Raw genomic sequence first — 17,246 nt, forward strand, 5'->3', positions numbered from 1 at the left:
TGGTAGACCTACAATGTCTTCGCTCTTGGCGGGTTCTTGCCGGCCCCGCGTTACACATTTTTCGACCCCTCACTGAAGGGTTATGGGCTGCTGTACTTTCTGTGGTTGCTACCGATTAGGCCGTAGTTCCATACGAATCATGGATGTCTTCGCTCCCGGCGGGTTCATACGTGCTCTCTGGTAGACCTACAATGTCTTCGCTCTTGGCGGGTTCTTGCCGGCCCCGCGTTACACATTTTTCGACCCCTCACTGAAGGGTTATGGGCTGCTATACTTTCTGTGGTTGCTACCGATTAGACCTACCCTTTACGAGATTGATGTTTTTGACATGGACTTTTTTTTTTCTTTACCTTGCATTGCCTGGGCGCTAAGTGATTGTATCAGCAACGAGCCCCTAGCATGGCTCCTCTGTTTTTAGCAGTAGCCTAGCTCTATTCCTCTCTCCAACCACGGTACCAGAAGATTGCAGTTGATTTTACCACAGCACCCCAATAGCTGCTTGATTTATTCCTTTATACAAAAGAGGTACTTTTCCATAGGAACATTGTAACAATGCCCATGAAGGTACCATAAAATGGCTGATGTGTACCATGAAGAGACATTGAAGAAACACAGTAATTTAGTTGCACTGTCTTTATATATTTCCAATTCCTATCCAACAGAATGAAACGATTGCATGAGTTGGCATGCCATGGGAACAACCAGAGAAAACTTTCGTTTAGTTCTTCGAGCAACACATAGTCGTCGCTCCTCAAGTACTAGTATGAATGCATAATTTGCACTCTTTTGTTAGTTAAATCAGAGTCATAGAAAGACCCTGGTTAAATCTACGTCATAAGGAACAACCGGATTCACTTACAAAATGTCTTTATTCCTCTCATGAACCTCCCAACTTACAGATCGCCAATAAAACATATAAAATCTTCTCGAAGACTTCGACAAACTTTCTTTGCAGAATAACTGTTTATTCCCGTTTCCACGCTGCGTTTTAACACGGCGTGACAAAGACCTTTCTTCGAAGGCAGCGGGCCAAGCAAATAACAAAGGCCACTGTGAAAACGCTTTGTAAAATCGGAAAAAAACGTGACAGTGGGTTGAGGTCTTTACAATACACTTTTAAAAGAAGTGTGGATATAATATATAATATATACAATGTCCGCCATTGGCATACGTCCACAGAAAACAAATGATTTAAAAGTCCTTTCCAGATATCTAAGGCAAATCGCACTTGGCTAACCTTGTCAGTTTCGGTGAGTCTATTACCAACAGCTTGACCACAAACACTGCCAATGGGGCAGATGACCTGAAGGATTAACAAGTTGGTAAACAAATCCTATTGTCTTGACCTTTGCCTGCTCAAAGTACTGTGTAGTACCATTTACCTTCGGTATCAAGAAAGGACTTTACAGAGATATGAGCTCCTGTCTAGAATCGAGTCACATTGGGTCAACTATATGCTCGGCTCAATTTGCCTGAGATTGATCGTTTTAAACTTTATGTCGAAGATTGGATTGCAAACACGAAATCATCACTGGGATCATCCAATTTGTCCGAGATCGGTAGCACCGAAATGGGCGTTTTAAACGTTATGTTGAAGATTGGTACAACCAAACAGGACTGCCTGGTCAAAGTATTGTGTAGTACCATTTACCTTCGGTATCAAGAAAGGACTTTACAGAGATACGAGCTCCTATCTAGAATCGAGTCACATTGGGTCAACTATATGCTCGGCTCAATTTGCCAGAGATTGATCGTTTTAAACTTTATGTCGAAGATTAGATTGCAAACACGAAATCACCACTGGGATCATCCAATTTGTCCGAGATCGGTAGCACCGAAATGGGCGTTTTAAACATTATGTCGAAGATTGGTTCAACCAAACAGGACATGGAATTTTTCATAGCTACTGAATATCATCTGTGCCCCGGATCATTATTCTCCCCGACATCAAGAAATAAAGTTCTGGACACTTGCTAAGTGAATATTATCGTGATTAATATTAAGGTAAGCATTAAATCGTACACTTCGCGCTCCACATGGCACTCTGTCTGCTGTCTCTGATTGCGAAGTCGAAGAATGCGGATCTAAACCAGATAAAGATAAAAAATGGTGGAAACAAGCATTGAATTTGTCATGATATTATTTGTGATCAAACTCGGATGATGGTGATAATGTTACTGGTTTGTAGCAAACTTATGAAATTTGATGTCATACATACTTAAATGGCCAGTAACGCTAATGTCAGTAATGAGTCCTACTTTGACAAAAAAGTATTTAATGTTCTACATTGTTGAAAACCGCTTCTGTTCCACTTAATTTCATCTTTCTCTAATGCGGCTTTCACATGTAAAGTTCGATCGGTTTGTACTTCAGCACAGCGTAAATATGATAATTTCGACCTTTGTGTCAAATTTACTAAATGTTGTAGCGGATTATAGACGTGGGTCTGTATATCTTTGCTCATGTAGCTCATTACCTTTTTACCGGTTTTCTTGGAGTTTTTTTTATTATTCCCCTTGACGTAATAACTGGTAAACAGTGAAAAGGGCACTTTTTACAGTTTGTTTCAGTATTCTTGATGTAGAAACTTGCAAAACTTTCCAAAATTTGTGCATTTTTTCGCATATATTTTGCGAATTCATTTGATTTTTGAATGCTTTTGTCTATAGTATCGATGTGATTTGCACATTTTTTTTTTCAAATTCTGTTTTTTGGCATGCATTTTCGTCAGCCAGTTTTCCACTTTAGGTAATGATTCACATAAACTGTTATTCAGTAAAGAGAGTTTGTCGAAGTCTTCGAGAAGAATAGGATATTTGCTTCGGTTTTGTGCATATAGTGGGATTAGGTACCGCTGTCTGAATTTATTTTCTGCCGATGGTGATGATGATGATGATGGTTGTTGGATCAAGTTTAGAAATTTGCTTACTTGATCTTCCTCTTTTTTGTCTTCACTACGAACTGGGGGGAAGGAGCTTTTGTGTTTTTTCTTATTTGGTATTTGAGGTGAACCGTTTTTTTTACGTTTTTCTCCTTTTTTCCCCTCAGATTCGGACCAACATTCAGAACCCGAGGCAGAAATAGGATGAGAAGAATTTTTTTTATTTGAATCGCTGAATGAGGCTTCTGGGCTACTTTTCCTGGTCCCATGTTTTTTCCACCGTTTTTGATCTTTATCTGGTTCAGATCCGCATTCTTCGACTTCGCAATCAGAGACAGAACTGGAACGAGCTTCTCGGGTATTTTTCTCAGTTGTACGTTTTGGAACTCTATCTAGTTTGGTCCTACATTCACTTTCATAATCAGAGGCAGAACTGAGAGGAACAGATTTCTCCTTTCTACCCCCTTCCTCTGGCTCCGAATCCGAGTCGCTGAGACGGGATACAGCTAAGGGAATATTTTTACTTGATGAAATGGATTCTGTAGCAGTTTTCACCACTTTTTGGAAACCTTTTTGAATCGCATCTTCATCATCTGTATTCGAGGGTGCGTCGTCACTTTCTTCATTCGCATCGGAATCTGAATCTGAATCTGAATCAATATTTTCTATTTGAAGGGCGACATTCTGCTCTCCATCAATTTGAATTAAAATTTGGAATTCTGCGTCAAGTGGGTTTCCTTTTGTGATTTCTGAATTTAGTTGATAGTGTTTTAAGTGAATGAGACAATTGGTGATATGTTTTTTTAACAACTGACAAAGATTGACATAATATTCTAAGTTCTTTTCCTCGAAGTTGATTGATTTAACTATTTTTCTTCCCACTTTGATGAAATCTAGCTTTCTTCTTGGTGACTGATGAAGGAGTTTACTAATGATTGTATTGAATTCCTCTTTTCTTAGATGTTTCAACATAATGGTATTGTGGGAAATTGGTTAACAGGTATATTTCGCTTTTATATTCAGTGAATAGCTAATAGATTTACCAATTGACAGGATATCAGTGACAGTGTCTTGAAGTAGACTAAAAAACAAAAAACAATCCCAGAATCTCTGTTCAAGATTTTCAAAGCTGTTTGCTGTACACTTGTTTTCAAAACATCTAATCATGAAATTAGGATTAGTAAATTTTAATCCAAGTGGCACCTTTGGTGTTTCTAAATTTGGATGTTCCTTGATAAGAGGTTGATGCTCCGTCGAATAATAATGCTTGATACAATAGATCACTTTGTCAATATCACATTTCCTGAAAAATTCTGTTTGCTCATTTGCTGCGAGAGTACCTTGAACATTAATCAAACGTTTTTTAAACTCGAACTGAGATTGTTTTGGACGTGGTTCTACATAAGGATAAATGTCTTTCAGAATAAATTCATGCAGAATGTCAGAATTTCCTGCTTTTACCCAATGTCCAATGTTGTTTTTAAGGTTTAATACTACATGCAAAATGTTCGCTTGTCTTAAAGGTAAGGTCAGTAAATCTTCGGACAACGTATCCCGATGTAGCTTTCCCAAACTTCTCCGAATATCGATGAATATTAAAATTATGATAAGCACAGAAGTCTGCATCCACAGGGTCGAAATGGTAAATCAGTTGACCGATCTTCACATCTTGAAATATATCACCCATACGAACTGGGAGGCAAGGTTGTTCAAGGATTTCTGTAAAGTAAGTAAAGAAGATTTATAGTGTTTTGTTAGGAAGAATGTGACATTCGTTAATACATTCTTGGTTAAAGTTAGGTTCAACTCAATTTCAGTGCAGGCAGTCAAAAGTCATGTTATTCCAGGATTTTTATGCCATCAAGTGACATGTTCAAACCTAACCCAGAAAGTAATGTTTCAATGTCTGAACAAACAACACCGACCACTTAAATTCCTATTTAACTCAAGGAATTACGATAGTGAGAAAACGAAGAACAGAGTATACCCTAGTCACACATCAGCCTCATTAATCCCAAGCTGTTACCAACCTAGTAGGGCATCTTTAAAACACCCTCATGTGGCTTGAGACATTATTGTCAACAGCTAGATGATTAGCGAGACTGAAGTTAACTTGAACCATAGTGATTCTTGGGTCATGATCAACATGTTTGGGAAAAAATCTAAGATGAACCTCACGCGGGCGGACGAGCCACAATGTGTCAAAACTTTAAAAACAAAAAAAGGCAAGTTAATTCTCAAACATCACAAGAAAGAAACTTTAGTTTGTTTTGTACTTACATAAAATTCATGACAATATTGTTTTGTGTCACTGTCGCTGATGACGGAGATTGAGAGATGGTGCAATATACGAAGTCTTGACTTAAATGAGTTGGAACTGAGCAGGTCAGGGATGACTAAAAAGATAACGAAAAGAAGATCAATATTTTTTTATGATACCAGTTGGAAGAATGTGAATGAACGTGCATACACTACAGGTTTTGAGTTGTGCATTATCTATAAAGAATGTATCATGAAGTGTGCAAACACGCACCATGGAAACTTGGATTCTTTTCAAATGTGCACAGTCGAACATTCACACTTAAAACCAAAGTGATCATTTTGAATACGTAGTTTCACAAAGCTGTACATTCAAATAAGTGTAAATGGAGTGGAATGTCATTGAGATTGGAGATCAAATAGTCAACAACAAGATATGATTGTCAGAATATGTACCTACCTCTGACTATCTGCTAGTATCTCAGTCTTTAAAAGATCACATTTTACTTGGGAGATGGGATGGACAAATGTGTTTTATCTACAAAATAAAGTGAAATGAAATGAAAACATTTTTTGGTTCACATGTGTCGAGGGAGACTTTTGCCGTCGTCTGATTCTGATAAGGATAACTGAAGAAAAAAACAACAACAACAACATGAGATTTATTCACCACCTTGGACTCTGAAAGAGAATCGAAGATTGTTATCAAAATGTGTCTTACCGTTAGTAGAATGTCCTGAATTTAGATTGGTGTCTATTACGGTTAACTTAATGATAAACAGGATAGAAAAACATCCAGATATTTCTGTCACAAGGCAATTAAGATCAAATCAGTATAAACATTGGGAATAACTTGCCACACCAAATTATGTTTTTGCGTAGTACAGATTGGAAGGCATCCAGGATCGGAGTCACAAGAGAATTAAATTAAAAGAAACACAATATATTTTGAATAACATGCTCGAGGCAGACTGGGTTTTTGCGCAGTACAAATATCGAATTAGGAATATGTGTGTGTGTGAGGCATTTAGAAAAACACACTCGAGTCAAAAACAATTATAATTTAAGCAGTGCTTGGAGGTAAATATCAGTGTGACTTTTACACACGTTCTGGGTTAATGAAAATCAAAATTGCATTTTACGAAACCAAAACAGAACATCAATTTGAATTAACCTTTGAAGAGTTGAAAAGGTTTTGAATTGAAAAGAAGAAATTCCTCATATCAACAGTCTGAAAAAATTTGGATTTTAGGAGACGATCTACATGTATCCTTGAAATTTAAAGATAATTCGTTTGTTTTGCCCTGTGTAAAGCAGGCTTTGGAAATTTCTTTTCGAGAAGAAGACTATCTGTCTTTTGTCATGAAAAAGCAACTGCTGGACGTCATTGAAAGAATAGAAAACGCTGACAGTAATTATTCAATGTTGAGATTTGGGTTAATGCATTTTGTTGGTAACCATCAAAATCAAGAAGAGGCGTTGTGTTGTCCACATTGGAGCAGAAATACTACTGTGATGGAATAAAGCTTATTCGTTCTTTGTCTATTTTTCTCAGACCCAAGATAAAACAAGAAAGGATTATGCAACCACCAGAAGATACTTCTTCGAGACGACATTATCGTGATGAACGACCAAAGGTTGTGTGCATTCGAAAATCGCATTTAAATCGCAAAGGTTACAATAGTTTAGAAGAATGGCTAACAATATCCAACCCACGTCATCTATATGTTGGACCTAATTATACTTATTACATCAAATTTCCTCAGCTTTTATCACGCTACGCTTCAGACCAACGCAAACAAGATCGCCGTCGACACGCCGTTTGGATTGCTCAGAAATTTATGAACCCATTTCGGATCAATGATAAAATGACGAGATTGGAATCGCTTAGGAAGTACAGATCCTATGCTATAAAACATTTACTTCCCGATCTAAAAGAGTTGAAAGGGGCAAGCCTTGGTTGTTGGTGCGGAGAACAAGAGCAGTGTCATGCGAAAATTCTACAAAAATTGTACATGCGATTCTGCAGACACAGTGGTGACAGGAGCGAGGACTACTATAGGACTATTTCCCACCCCCATCTTGAACCAAACATTTCTGATTGCGGAGAAAAAGAACGCTACATACCAACTTCATTTCCTTTTTACATTGTTTCCAACAGCAACTCCTCGGCTTGTGATCTTTTGTTGATATTAGGAACTATTTCAACTTGGCAATTCAAAAACATATGGTTTGAATATCCTGTCGCCAGGCAATTAGATTGAAAACTGATTCTGTTTTTGATATAAATTTACTGCGCAGTAACCTTAATTCATTCATCTCCTCTGCAAAACAATTGCTTTGGACTTCGCCTCGAACAGTCGACCTCAATAAGGAAAGCAAAAACAGTATTAATGTTTGGTGTAAAAACAATGCTATTTGGAATTTCCCATCGTCTGCCCGGGTTAATTCTAAAACAGAATTAGTTTTCTTCCAAATACATTTCGAAATTCGATTTAGTAGTTCAGCACTTATGCGCTGTTTATGAATCAGAAAGTGAGTTAGGTTTGCCCCGTTTATGATTGAGAAAGTGAATTGCGAGATGCGAGACTGCCTACTAGGGGCACTACTGGATCAATAGGACTTGATCTCTACAGCGCTGAAAACAAAATTATTCCCGCTAATGAAAGGGACCTTATTGCCACTGGCCTACAGATATTACTCCCCAAGGGAACATATGACAGGATTGCGGCGAAGAGTGGATTAAGTTTCAATAATTTTTGTCATGTTGGCACGGGAGTAATAGATCCGGACTTTGCCGGCCCAATACAAATTTTGATATTCAATCTGAATGAAAATAAGGCCTTAGAAATTACAGAAGGACAGGAAATTGCTCAGCTCATCTGTGAACGTGCCGTCGCCCCTGAAATATGCGAATGCAATATGAGAATTGAATATTCCGGAACAAGAGGCGAAAAGGGTTTTGGTTCTACTGGCATTTTTTAAGAGAGTGGACTTATCGCATGAAAAGACAATGGCTATGATGGACCCCCCTCAACCTTCGGGAAACAAATTAAGTCGAATCAAAAAACAGACGCGTGGGCCTACCAATTGCGAAAAAATCTACAAATCGCTTGTTGCTTCTCATTTCTGCAATTGTCCCTATATCAGACAGAAGACACCTTTAGAGCTGATAAAAACATCTCGATGTGAATTCGTTTCTTACCGGACAAAGACTAGCTGTCGCGTCTGTATGCCCAATCGTCCGTGCGTTTCACGCATTCTACAATCGGACATTGAGTGGGATGAGTCGGTTACAATTCGAGAGCCATGGCTAAGCCTCATTAAAACCTTCTTCGAACTAAAATCCGACTATTTTCATGAATTCGTTTCGAAGCAAATAGACTTTACTAGCAGAGTAGCAATTTTAGATATAATCACGCATGATTCTGGTGAGCTGTCAACTAAGAGCTTCACTGAACAATAGTTTTCAAGACAAGCTTCTTGTTCAGAGATAAAAGCCTTGTGAAAACTACATGTAGCGCGCTGTTAGTCTACCTTCTGTCAAATAGATTGCGAAAATGGCGTCTTTTCCACTGACATCCGAGTTCGAATTAGTGCTACCCTCCAATACTCCAGTGGTAGAAGGGACCCCGGGAAATACGCCCGCACACTTCAGGATACAGCTGCCACGTCCATTAGATTTCAATCAAGCCGAGGGTGAATATTTGGTCGCTTTATCGGAAATTCAATATCCAATCAGTCAGAATGAGAGCATCCAATTGAAACGGTGCTTGTTTCAGATTGCACAAGCAAATTTAGACAGATTAGACGAGGCTCCTCGAATTTTCAATGCCTGTCGATCGGACGAGAATTATACGTCCCCACACATACGAACACTGGGGGATCTTCGAAAATATCTGAATGAGATCAAACCACCGGAATGGGATGGTAAATTTACAGAAACGGCAAAGGGTTTAGTAGCTTTCACGCTTGGAGCCGGTGAAGCAATGATGATGGACACCGCCTTGGCAAGTACCTTAGGATTCCAGAAGACAAAGTACTTTCATACGGATGGGAAACCCATCATCGATCATCAGCCTAGCAAGGCTCGAGTCGTTGGCAAGGATTCGGTTACGGCTGATTTTGGGACAGCTTCGTCTAGAACAACGGGGAACGAGAAACAAAGTGATAGGTCTAATGGTGAACCTATCTCTCGAAACGTTGAAGTTGAGGCACAACCGTTCCGCGCTGGGGACTTTGACACTGTAAATGAGTCTTCAGATGAGGCTGTCACAATGGACACCGATGAAGTGGATGGAGTCGATACATCACCCAGTGAGAAACCAGCAGAAGGCACACGATTCCGCGTGGTTGCGGAGAGAAAGTGTGACGTGAACGGATACGTTTCTTCCATGTTTATTTACAGTAATCTTTGTAGTCTCACTCTTACTGGTAATACCCTGACGCCTCTACTAAGGATGATTTCTTTGGGTGCCGATGTAAACAAGAAACAATTATACACATCGCAGAGTTTCGATAATGGTTTGCGGTAGCGTCCGCTTGCTTCAAAATTCTTCCAGGAAATCGAGATTTTGCTTTGTGATCATTTAGGTGACTTGTTCTCGTTTGACTTCGGTTTCACTTGTGTAACACTGAAATTCAAGAGCGTGAAAAGTTTCCAGGGTGAATAGTTTATCAACATATTCCCCATGTGATGGAATTGAATCCATCAAACTCAAGCAAGTTTGAGGGTGACATGTGAATCATGAGCGAGAAGGAGACGCATTTTGTTGGAAGTCACGCAAATCAAGAAGAGGCATTACTTTGTCCAATTTGCAATAAAGAAAGTGACGAGAGTTTGCATGAATTAGACACAAAAGCAAGAAAAAAGGAAAGGTCTCCTACATGGAAGGTCAACTCAAAACCACTTCAACTGCCAAGGCTACTCTGCATTCGCAAATCATAAATACACAATGGGATTTACTGACTTGAAAGAATGGATAGTGTATAATAAACATCATTATTACATCGGACGGAATATAAGATATTATTTGCAGTCTTCGAAGACTTTATTGCAGAATGACAATCCAACGTGACAAAAACGTTTGGAACGTGCCATTTGGATCGCGGAAAAATTTCAGAATCCCTTTAGAATTAATTGGCGACAAGATGAACAGGGAAAAATCATTGAAGAAATACAGAGCGCATGTTAGGAAGAACCTCGTCCCTTATCTTTCGAAGTTGTCCGGATCAACTTTTGGCTGTTGGTGCGATCCGGACAAAGGAGAACGTTGTCATGGGCAAGAGTTACAAAAATTCTTTAGACAGTACCTACTGTGAGTGCAGTGACACTATTTTTAACCCTTTCCACTCAATGTCTATTTCTCAAATCCGCATGTGACACAAGCAAAGACTTCTTCTCGTTCAAACAAACATGGAGCTGAAGAGGCAATTTCGTAATGGACTCGGACAACTATGGAGATATTCACCAATTAGATATAAAAACGATTTACAGCTGTTTTTGGAAAGGGAGGCCAGACCACTTTTGAGGAAAAAACTAGCAGAACTTTCCTCCGGGAAACCGTTCAAATTTCACTTTGATGTGAAGGTGAAATTTTCCAAACTTGTGCCAAAGGATGTGGAAGATGGGGTGGAAAAAACAAACGAATATGAAACCAGACATACCGAACCAACATTTTCTACATTTACGAAGACAATATACGTTTCGCATGAAATAAATGCAGCTTTGACAGGAGGTTTTGAAGAAATATTTACCAAATTTGACGCGTTTGTGTTTGAAGGAAGCGCGTGGACATTCGAAAGGGTGTTGTTACTTCAATTAACCTACGCTCAGTTCATTCCATTCACTGGAGGACATGATCATCCAATACTACCGGAAGAAATTCGTCGGAAACGGGCTGTTTGTCAAACACATGCCTCATATCCGGAAAACGATAAATGTTTTCTATACTGTATTGCACTTTTTGAGGCAAAGCTTCGCAAAAAAGAAGTCCGTGCTGTCCACTCTCTCAAACTTTGGGAACGAAGGACAGAATTCAATCTGACGAGTCTTTCTTTCCCTACCCCGATTCGACAAATCTCCCAATTTAAACGAAGTAATAACCTTTCCATAAACGTCTATAGGTGGATTGGACATTCAAAAGCCACATCGTCTATTCCCTTGCAAGTTTTACATCTTTCAAAAAACAGAAAGACCATGTCAGAAAAAAGACAAATCGATTTATTGCTTTATGACGATCATTACTACCTGATAACGAATCTCAACCCATTGCTAACCCAAAGGAAGGATGGACGCAAGAGATACATCTGTAGATCGTGCCTACTATCATTCACATGTTTGAAGAAGAAGCTAGCCCATGATCGTTGCTGTCTGGATGATGGTCAGGTGTACTCTTATCCAAAACAGGGAGAAACATTGAAATTTGACAATTTCAGAGCTATGATTCGCCACAGGCATGTAATATACTATGATTTCGAATGTATTCTTAAGGAAACTTCACCAGGAAATATTTCGCACCTTCCGATAGCAGTGGCAGCAAAACGAATTTGCATCGAACGAAAATATGATTCAGCCTTATTCACATCCATCGGTGAAGACTGTGTTAAGAAGTTTTTGGAGTTTCTCAGATTACAAATTGATGAAACAGTGATAATTGACTTACATTATACCGATGCGACTTTCCACATGTCCGAAGCAGATTGGAACAGGTTTCATGAGCAAAAAAACATGTGAAATGTGCGGTTGTCAGCTGAACAGTTCAACAGGTAAATGTGCGGATCATTGTCACCTGAGCCCAGAAAAGGGAATGCGATATGTCCTATGTCAACGCTGTAATTTAACATACTAGCATATACCCATGGAGCGGGCAAAGTTGAAATGTAATATACATTAGTTAAATGGGTACGATGATTGAGCTACATTAAATTTCTAACGTTACTGAAGTTTTATTACAGGTTAAACACGAAATTAACTGCATTTAGGGACTTATTGCTGCTATCTACATGCAACCCCCAATAGATTGATTGGAGTACGCTATTTTGCACAATGCATTGAGACCAGTGACAGCAGGTCCTGTTCCAAATGGCAGGCGGTATTTGCACCACGCCACCACGGGCACCACGCGACCACCACGCCACCACGCGAACAGGCGGAGCGATCATAATGACGATATCAAAATAGCAGTCGATTCATTGGATCATAATTTCTTGGAACAATTATAGATGGCGTTGGCTGCTATCCTAGCTTCTCTGATGCCCGTTCTTGGGATTATTGGAATAAAGGCGTACGCCAACTACGGAAATACGTACTGAATTACCGTTGAGTAACTAGACCTACTCCAACTGACGACTGACCTGCAAAAACCATACGAGTACGAGTGGGTTATATAGTCGATCTCCCTTTAAAGGGGTGGCCGTTCGTTTGGGTGGGGTGGGTTGGGGGGGGGGAGGAGTTAGATTTATCACTCACTCGAACACGTGTGCATAGTTTCAACATACTGTTGTGTGAGAGACCCTTATTGGCGACTGTGTGTAACTTTATCTTGCCTACCTAGCTGTTGCCTATAGTTTCCCATTAAAGGGGGACTATGTAGGAGCAGGGGGTCAAATTGGCCAACTTTAGCTGACTTATAAACAGAGTAAGGGCATTAGGTCTTATTTGATTCATCACTGAATGTATCCCTGTTACAGGCGTGACTAGGTTAGGACAAACTGTGAGAGGTGAGAGACTCACTGGCTACTTTGTGTAACTTTATGTTGCCTACCAAGATGCTGCCTATAGTGCCCCTTTAATGGACAAGTCTCTGTACAACACGAATTCGCAATAATAGGTCTCCGATCTATACTTTCTCCGCAGTGACAGTATTGTGATAACAATAATGGTGTGATAAGATCTCTCATGACAAACGGTTGGACACGGATGTATAGCGGCTTAATAATAGCCCTGCTTTTTGCGAATGCCATTAACAAGTAATAAATACTCGTAAATCCCGTCAGGCAACAACGCAGTATACCAACATGCCATCTATAATTGGTAGGTGTAACCACAACTCTCAAGTGTCTGTGGTCTGATGGTCTGTTTTGATATCGTCACTATGATCGCTCCGCCTGTTCGCGTGGTGGCGTGGTGGTCGCGTGGTGCCCGTGGTGGCGTGGTGCAAATACCGCCTGCCTGATAGTTGTAGCTTGGTTGACGTGGTCGTTGAAATCTGGTATTCGCTGCTCGGGCTGCTGGTGGGATGAAGTCGGAGTGGAGCTCTCCTAGGGCGACTTGAACTTGGAATCGGTGGCAATGACGCCAGAAATGACCAGTGCGGCTGCAAAAATGACAGGGGTAGCTTTCACGGGATCGTGGACGGCTTGGAGACTGAGACCGTTTTCTCTGCCTGTGGGTGTATTGTCATCGCTTCGAGACGGGCGGCTGGATCGTGGATATGGCGATGAGGGTCTTGGGCTGCGTGGTGCATCTGTGTCTTGGCTTTGAAAAGCTGCCTGGGCCTGCGGTGGCGAAGCCTTATCCATCTTCAGGTCTTCCAACTTGGACAGGATCGCATGGAGGACGTGGTCCGTGGCACTGGCGGTGTGAACTTCGTCCGCTGCTGTGGAGAAATGTACGCGCTGTGGCGTGATGTCAAGGAACCTCTGCGCACATTCGGCGATGGCGTTCGAATCATTGTCAGCATCGATTGCCATGATAACAGCTTTCTGACAATCAGGAGGCAAGGTTGTTAGAAGTTTGTTCTTAATCTGGTTGTCGTCATAGCCAATGCGGAGTGCAGCCAGCCTAATTTTACTTAGGTGCTGTTGCGCGGTCTGGTTTGCGGTGTAAGTAATGGATTCAAACTGCTGTACATTGGCAAAGTGGGAGTGCGTAGGGGAAAACCTACTCAGAAATTGTGCCTTGAGGTCAGGCAAGTCCTCAAATTCTTGGTCTTCGGCCCAAAGGCGAGCATGTTTAGAGAGGCGACACTTGAGAAGGCGCACAACATTGTTCAGCGCATCGTCATCACCCGGTTCATGCAGGTTATGCGCCTGAAGATAGTCATGGAATGACAGCCACCAAGATGTGGCGAGTTCATGGCTTAATACTTCACCATCAAAGTATGGAGGCAATAAATCAGTGGGGTGCAACGCCATTTTGGTCTATGTTGTTAAGCTATGATCATGGGAAAAAAGAAAATTCTCTATTGAAGGATGGGGGTGATGATACTGTTCAGTTGGCTGGAAGAAAAATGCTGAAATGGCGGTGAAAAGTTAGTTACAGCGGGATGTTGCATGTACTGGAATGGGCAGAAAAGTTAGTTACAATACATTGCAATGGCGAGGGGCTAAGGGGCTGTCTTGGTGAACTGAAAACAGGGCAAGAAATTTTATCACAGCATGGTAATGATAAGGCAAATCAACAATCACATGTAAGTCTAAGGAAGAGTTGACCCATAGTCTCTGCTGGAATGTCACTTGGTGATGTCACGATAACTAACAGTCGGCAAAGTTTTGAATGAAGATGAAGAAACACACACAGTCTTGAACACGGAGGAGACACAGTCTTGGATGAAGAGTACGAGGAGACACAGTTGTGGATGATGATCACGAGGAGACACACGTCTTGGATGATGATCACGAGAAAACAGACGAAGTCATGGAGAATACTTGCGACTGGCATATCATGGTACGTGTACACATCAGGGTCAGCTGATAGACAGATAGTGACGGCTGTCAAAACGATTTCACAGTGTCTCAGAACGGGGATCACAAAGTTGAATCCACGGCGGTGAAACACATTTGCGTGCAGATTTGCACAGGAATTAGTCACAGTAGAGCCAATCAGAGGCGGCGATCACAATCACGTGGTCCTGTGACGTACAACAATCCATCGAGCAAGGCGCTCAATATGGCGTCAGGAAATCGACACGACCAGTTTCCAAAATGATGAGTTCGGGACGAAATTGGTGTTAGGCCATTCAACATAAATTACTTGTTTATCATCACCGCCCGCCCCGACATTTAGGTCCCGTGCCGATTATTTTGATATTCGATATATCAAATATCAAGGTACCGTCCGCTCCAAGTTGTGCCCTCAACTTCCAACTCAGATTCAAACAACCTACCGCCCTAATTTTACCTGACCCGGTGGCCTGTTGATAATTGATATCCATTTCCCCGTTCTGGCCATCACACATGTGGTATTAGTTACGACTAAACAAATCCAGAGACGCAGCATGCAGCCAGCCGATGCTGAAAAAATGTCTCAATACCTCAGTACAGGTGACACCAGTCTCGCTCAACGGCAATGAATTATTTTCATTCAAAGTGAATTGTCAGCACACAAAAGAATTATTGACTCAGTGAGACTACACTCGGGGAGATTTTGGAACCAATACTTTCTCAACCTCATACCTGCGTGGGAAAATGCGTATAGGCCTACCAGTTATTTTTATATTGCCGATGAGCCTGGAATCGAGATGAATAAACGCATGTGTTTTTATTTCTTGCTCAACGCATGAATGTTTGACCAAAGCTTACACACTATGTGGTGTATGAGGAGAATGTTTTCAATGGGTGAGACTTGGGGCCATGCTGCTTGCTGTCACTTTGCATGCTTGTGTCAGATATACATGGATTTGTACGGTACATACATGTAAAATGTCAGGGGAATAAATCATCAGCAGATCATGGTGACCAGGATATAAAAAAGAAACAGCTGTTGATGTCCATACAAGTTTTGTAATTAAACTTTAATTTGTATTCTCCTGTCCTTATTTTATCTATCCATTTTGGAATTTGATCACTGTATACATTTTTAGGCCTCCCTGACACATCTGTTGTACTGATTATAACTTGACATGGCTTATACATACATTTGTAATATGTCAGTCCAAAAATTATCAAATATCGAATATCAAAGCCCCTCCCAATGGAATACATTGCCAAGTTCATGACCGAAAAATATCAAATACCAAATATCAAAGGCCCTCCCCATCAAACATTGGCGCCAAACAAAATATCAAATATCAATATCAAAGGGCCTCCCCTCCAAATATCGTGAGGTGGAGTGATGATAAACAAGTAATTTATTTTGAATGGCCTTATACAACCTGGCGGCTTGTTGAAGTTGAAAATCGGTTCTACAGTAGATAGTAGGCCGTTATATGATGTTCCGCTTGAATTTATGTGCCATTAGAGGGTGATTCTAAGGCATCTAGAATGATGGAATATCCGAAAGTCGGAAGATAGCACGTGCGAGAGGAAAGTCCCGATCGGAGAAAAGTTATTATCGTATCCGTGTCGAAAAGCCGGTTCTCCACCATGTCATGTTGGGATCGTACATCATAAATGGAGCTGACGAATCACATTCTTTTATATAGTTTATTCACCACAAGAATCCTAACAGCGGTGCACTTCACGGCAAAGGTTGGATGACCAGCAAGATAACTCCGAAACTCAAGGGAAACTCAAGCGTGGCCTATACAGACGGAGGTCCGCGCACTTCTGATGGCTTGACCCAGTTTATACATTGACCAGCATCCTTCCACGTGGTCACGTGACGGAGGGTCCTAATGCTGAGGCTCCTCATGGAGGGGTCTAAACTATACATAACAAGAGTGCCGTTTGAAACAACAGTGCGTCATCGTTTTCTTCAACGCATTTCCAGTAGGCCCGAAGGGAAACTCGGCCCTTTTCATCAAATTTGGTATCTCATGACAACGGAGGTGTCCTCTTTGAGAATCCAGTCAGACCTTTTGCACATATTACAAAGAAATGCCTTGACTACCTGAAAATACAATCTGTTCGGCATTCCCAAGGTCAGTTTTGCTTGCAGCGCGAATGCAAAATGACCAGTTGAGCTTAAAGGGGTACCTGTTTTAAGTGCAGTTTCCGCCAAATGTGAACACTGCAGTGGCACAAGGCATGAATTGCCTTGCCCAAGGACTAAACAATGCTTCTATATGATATATGTTAAATATATGAATAGCTTGATGCTTTCCGGATAAGAAGTAGCGATTCTACAAGAGACCCGACCAGAAGCTGTACCGGCCAAGAGGATCAATCCTCGACACACTCCACTCATCCATTGATGGTGCCACTACCACCGTATCCGAATTCG

At 40.9% G+C, this 17,246-nt stretch overlaps 1 protein-coding gene across 4 annotated transcripts; it reads right to left on the reverse strand.

Moving 5' to 3' along the window:
* Window positions 1-639: 639 nt before the first annotated feature.
* Window positions 640-16,617, reverse strand: LOC135488349 (clumping factor A-like). Of its 4 annotated transcripts, none has more exons than XM_064772953.1 (4): window positions 16,516-16,617; window positions 5,601-5,678; window positions 5,162-5,277; window positions 640-4,600 (listed from the first exon to the last, which is right to left on the reverse strand). In XM_064772953.1, the coding sequence occupies exon 4, from the start codon at window positions 3,851-3,853 to the stop codon at window positions 2,639-2,641; it is 1,215 nt and encodes a 404-aa protein (XP_064629023.1). In that variant the 5' UTR covers window positions 3,854-4,600; window positions 5,162-5,277; window positions 5,601-5,678; window positions 16,516-16,617; the 3' UTR covers window positions 640-2,638. The 4 variants fall into 4 exon arrangements, with proteins under 4 accessions (XP_064629023.1, XP_064629006.1, XP_064628998.1 ...); XM_064772936.1 differs by lacking the exon at window positions 16,516-16,617 and adding an exon at window positions 14,662-15,549; XM_064772928.1 differs by lacking the exon at window positions 16,516-16,617 and adding an exon at window positions 7,268-7,552.
* Between the last annotated feature and the right edge of the window lie 629 nt (window positions 16,618-17,246).

Source organism: Lineus longissimus, chromosome 1 (genome assembly GCF_910592395.1).
Source record: "Lineus longissimus chromosome 1, tnLinLong1.2, whole genome shotgun sequence".
In the NCBI taxonomy this organism is placed as follows: domain Eukaryota; kingdom Metazoa; phylum Nemertea; class Pilidiophora; order Heteronemertea; family Lineidae; genus Lineus; species Lineus longissimus.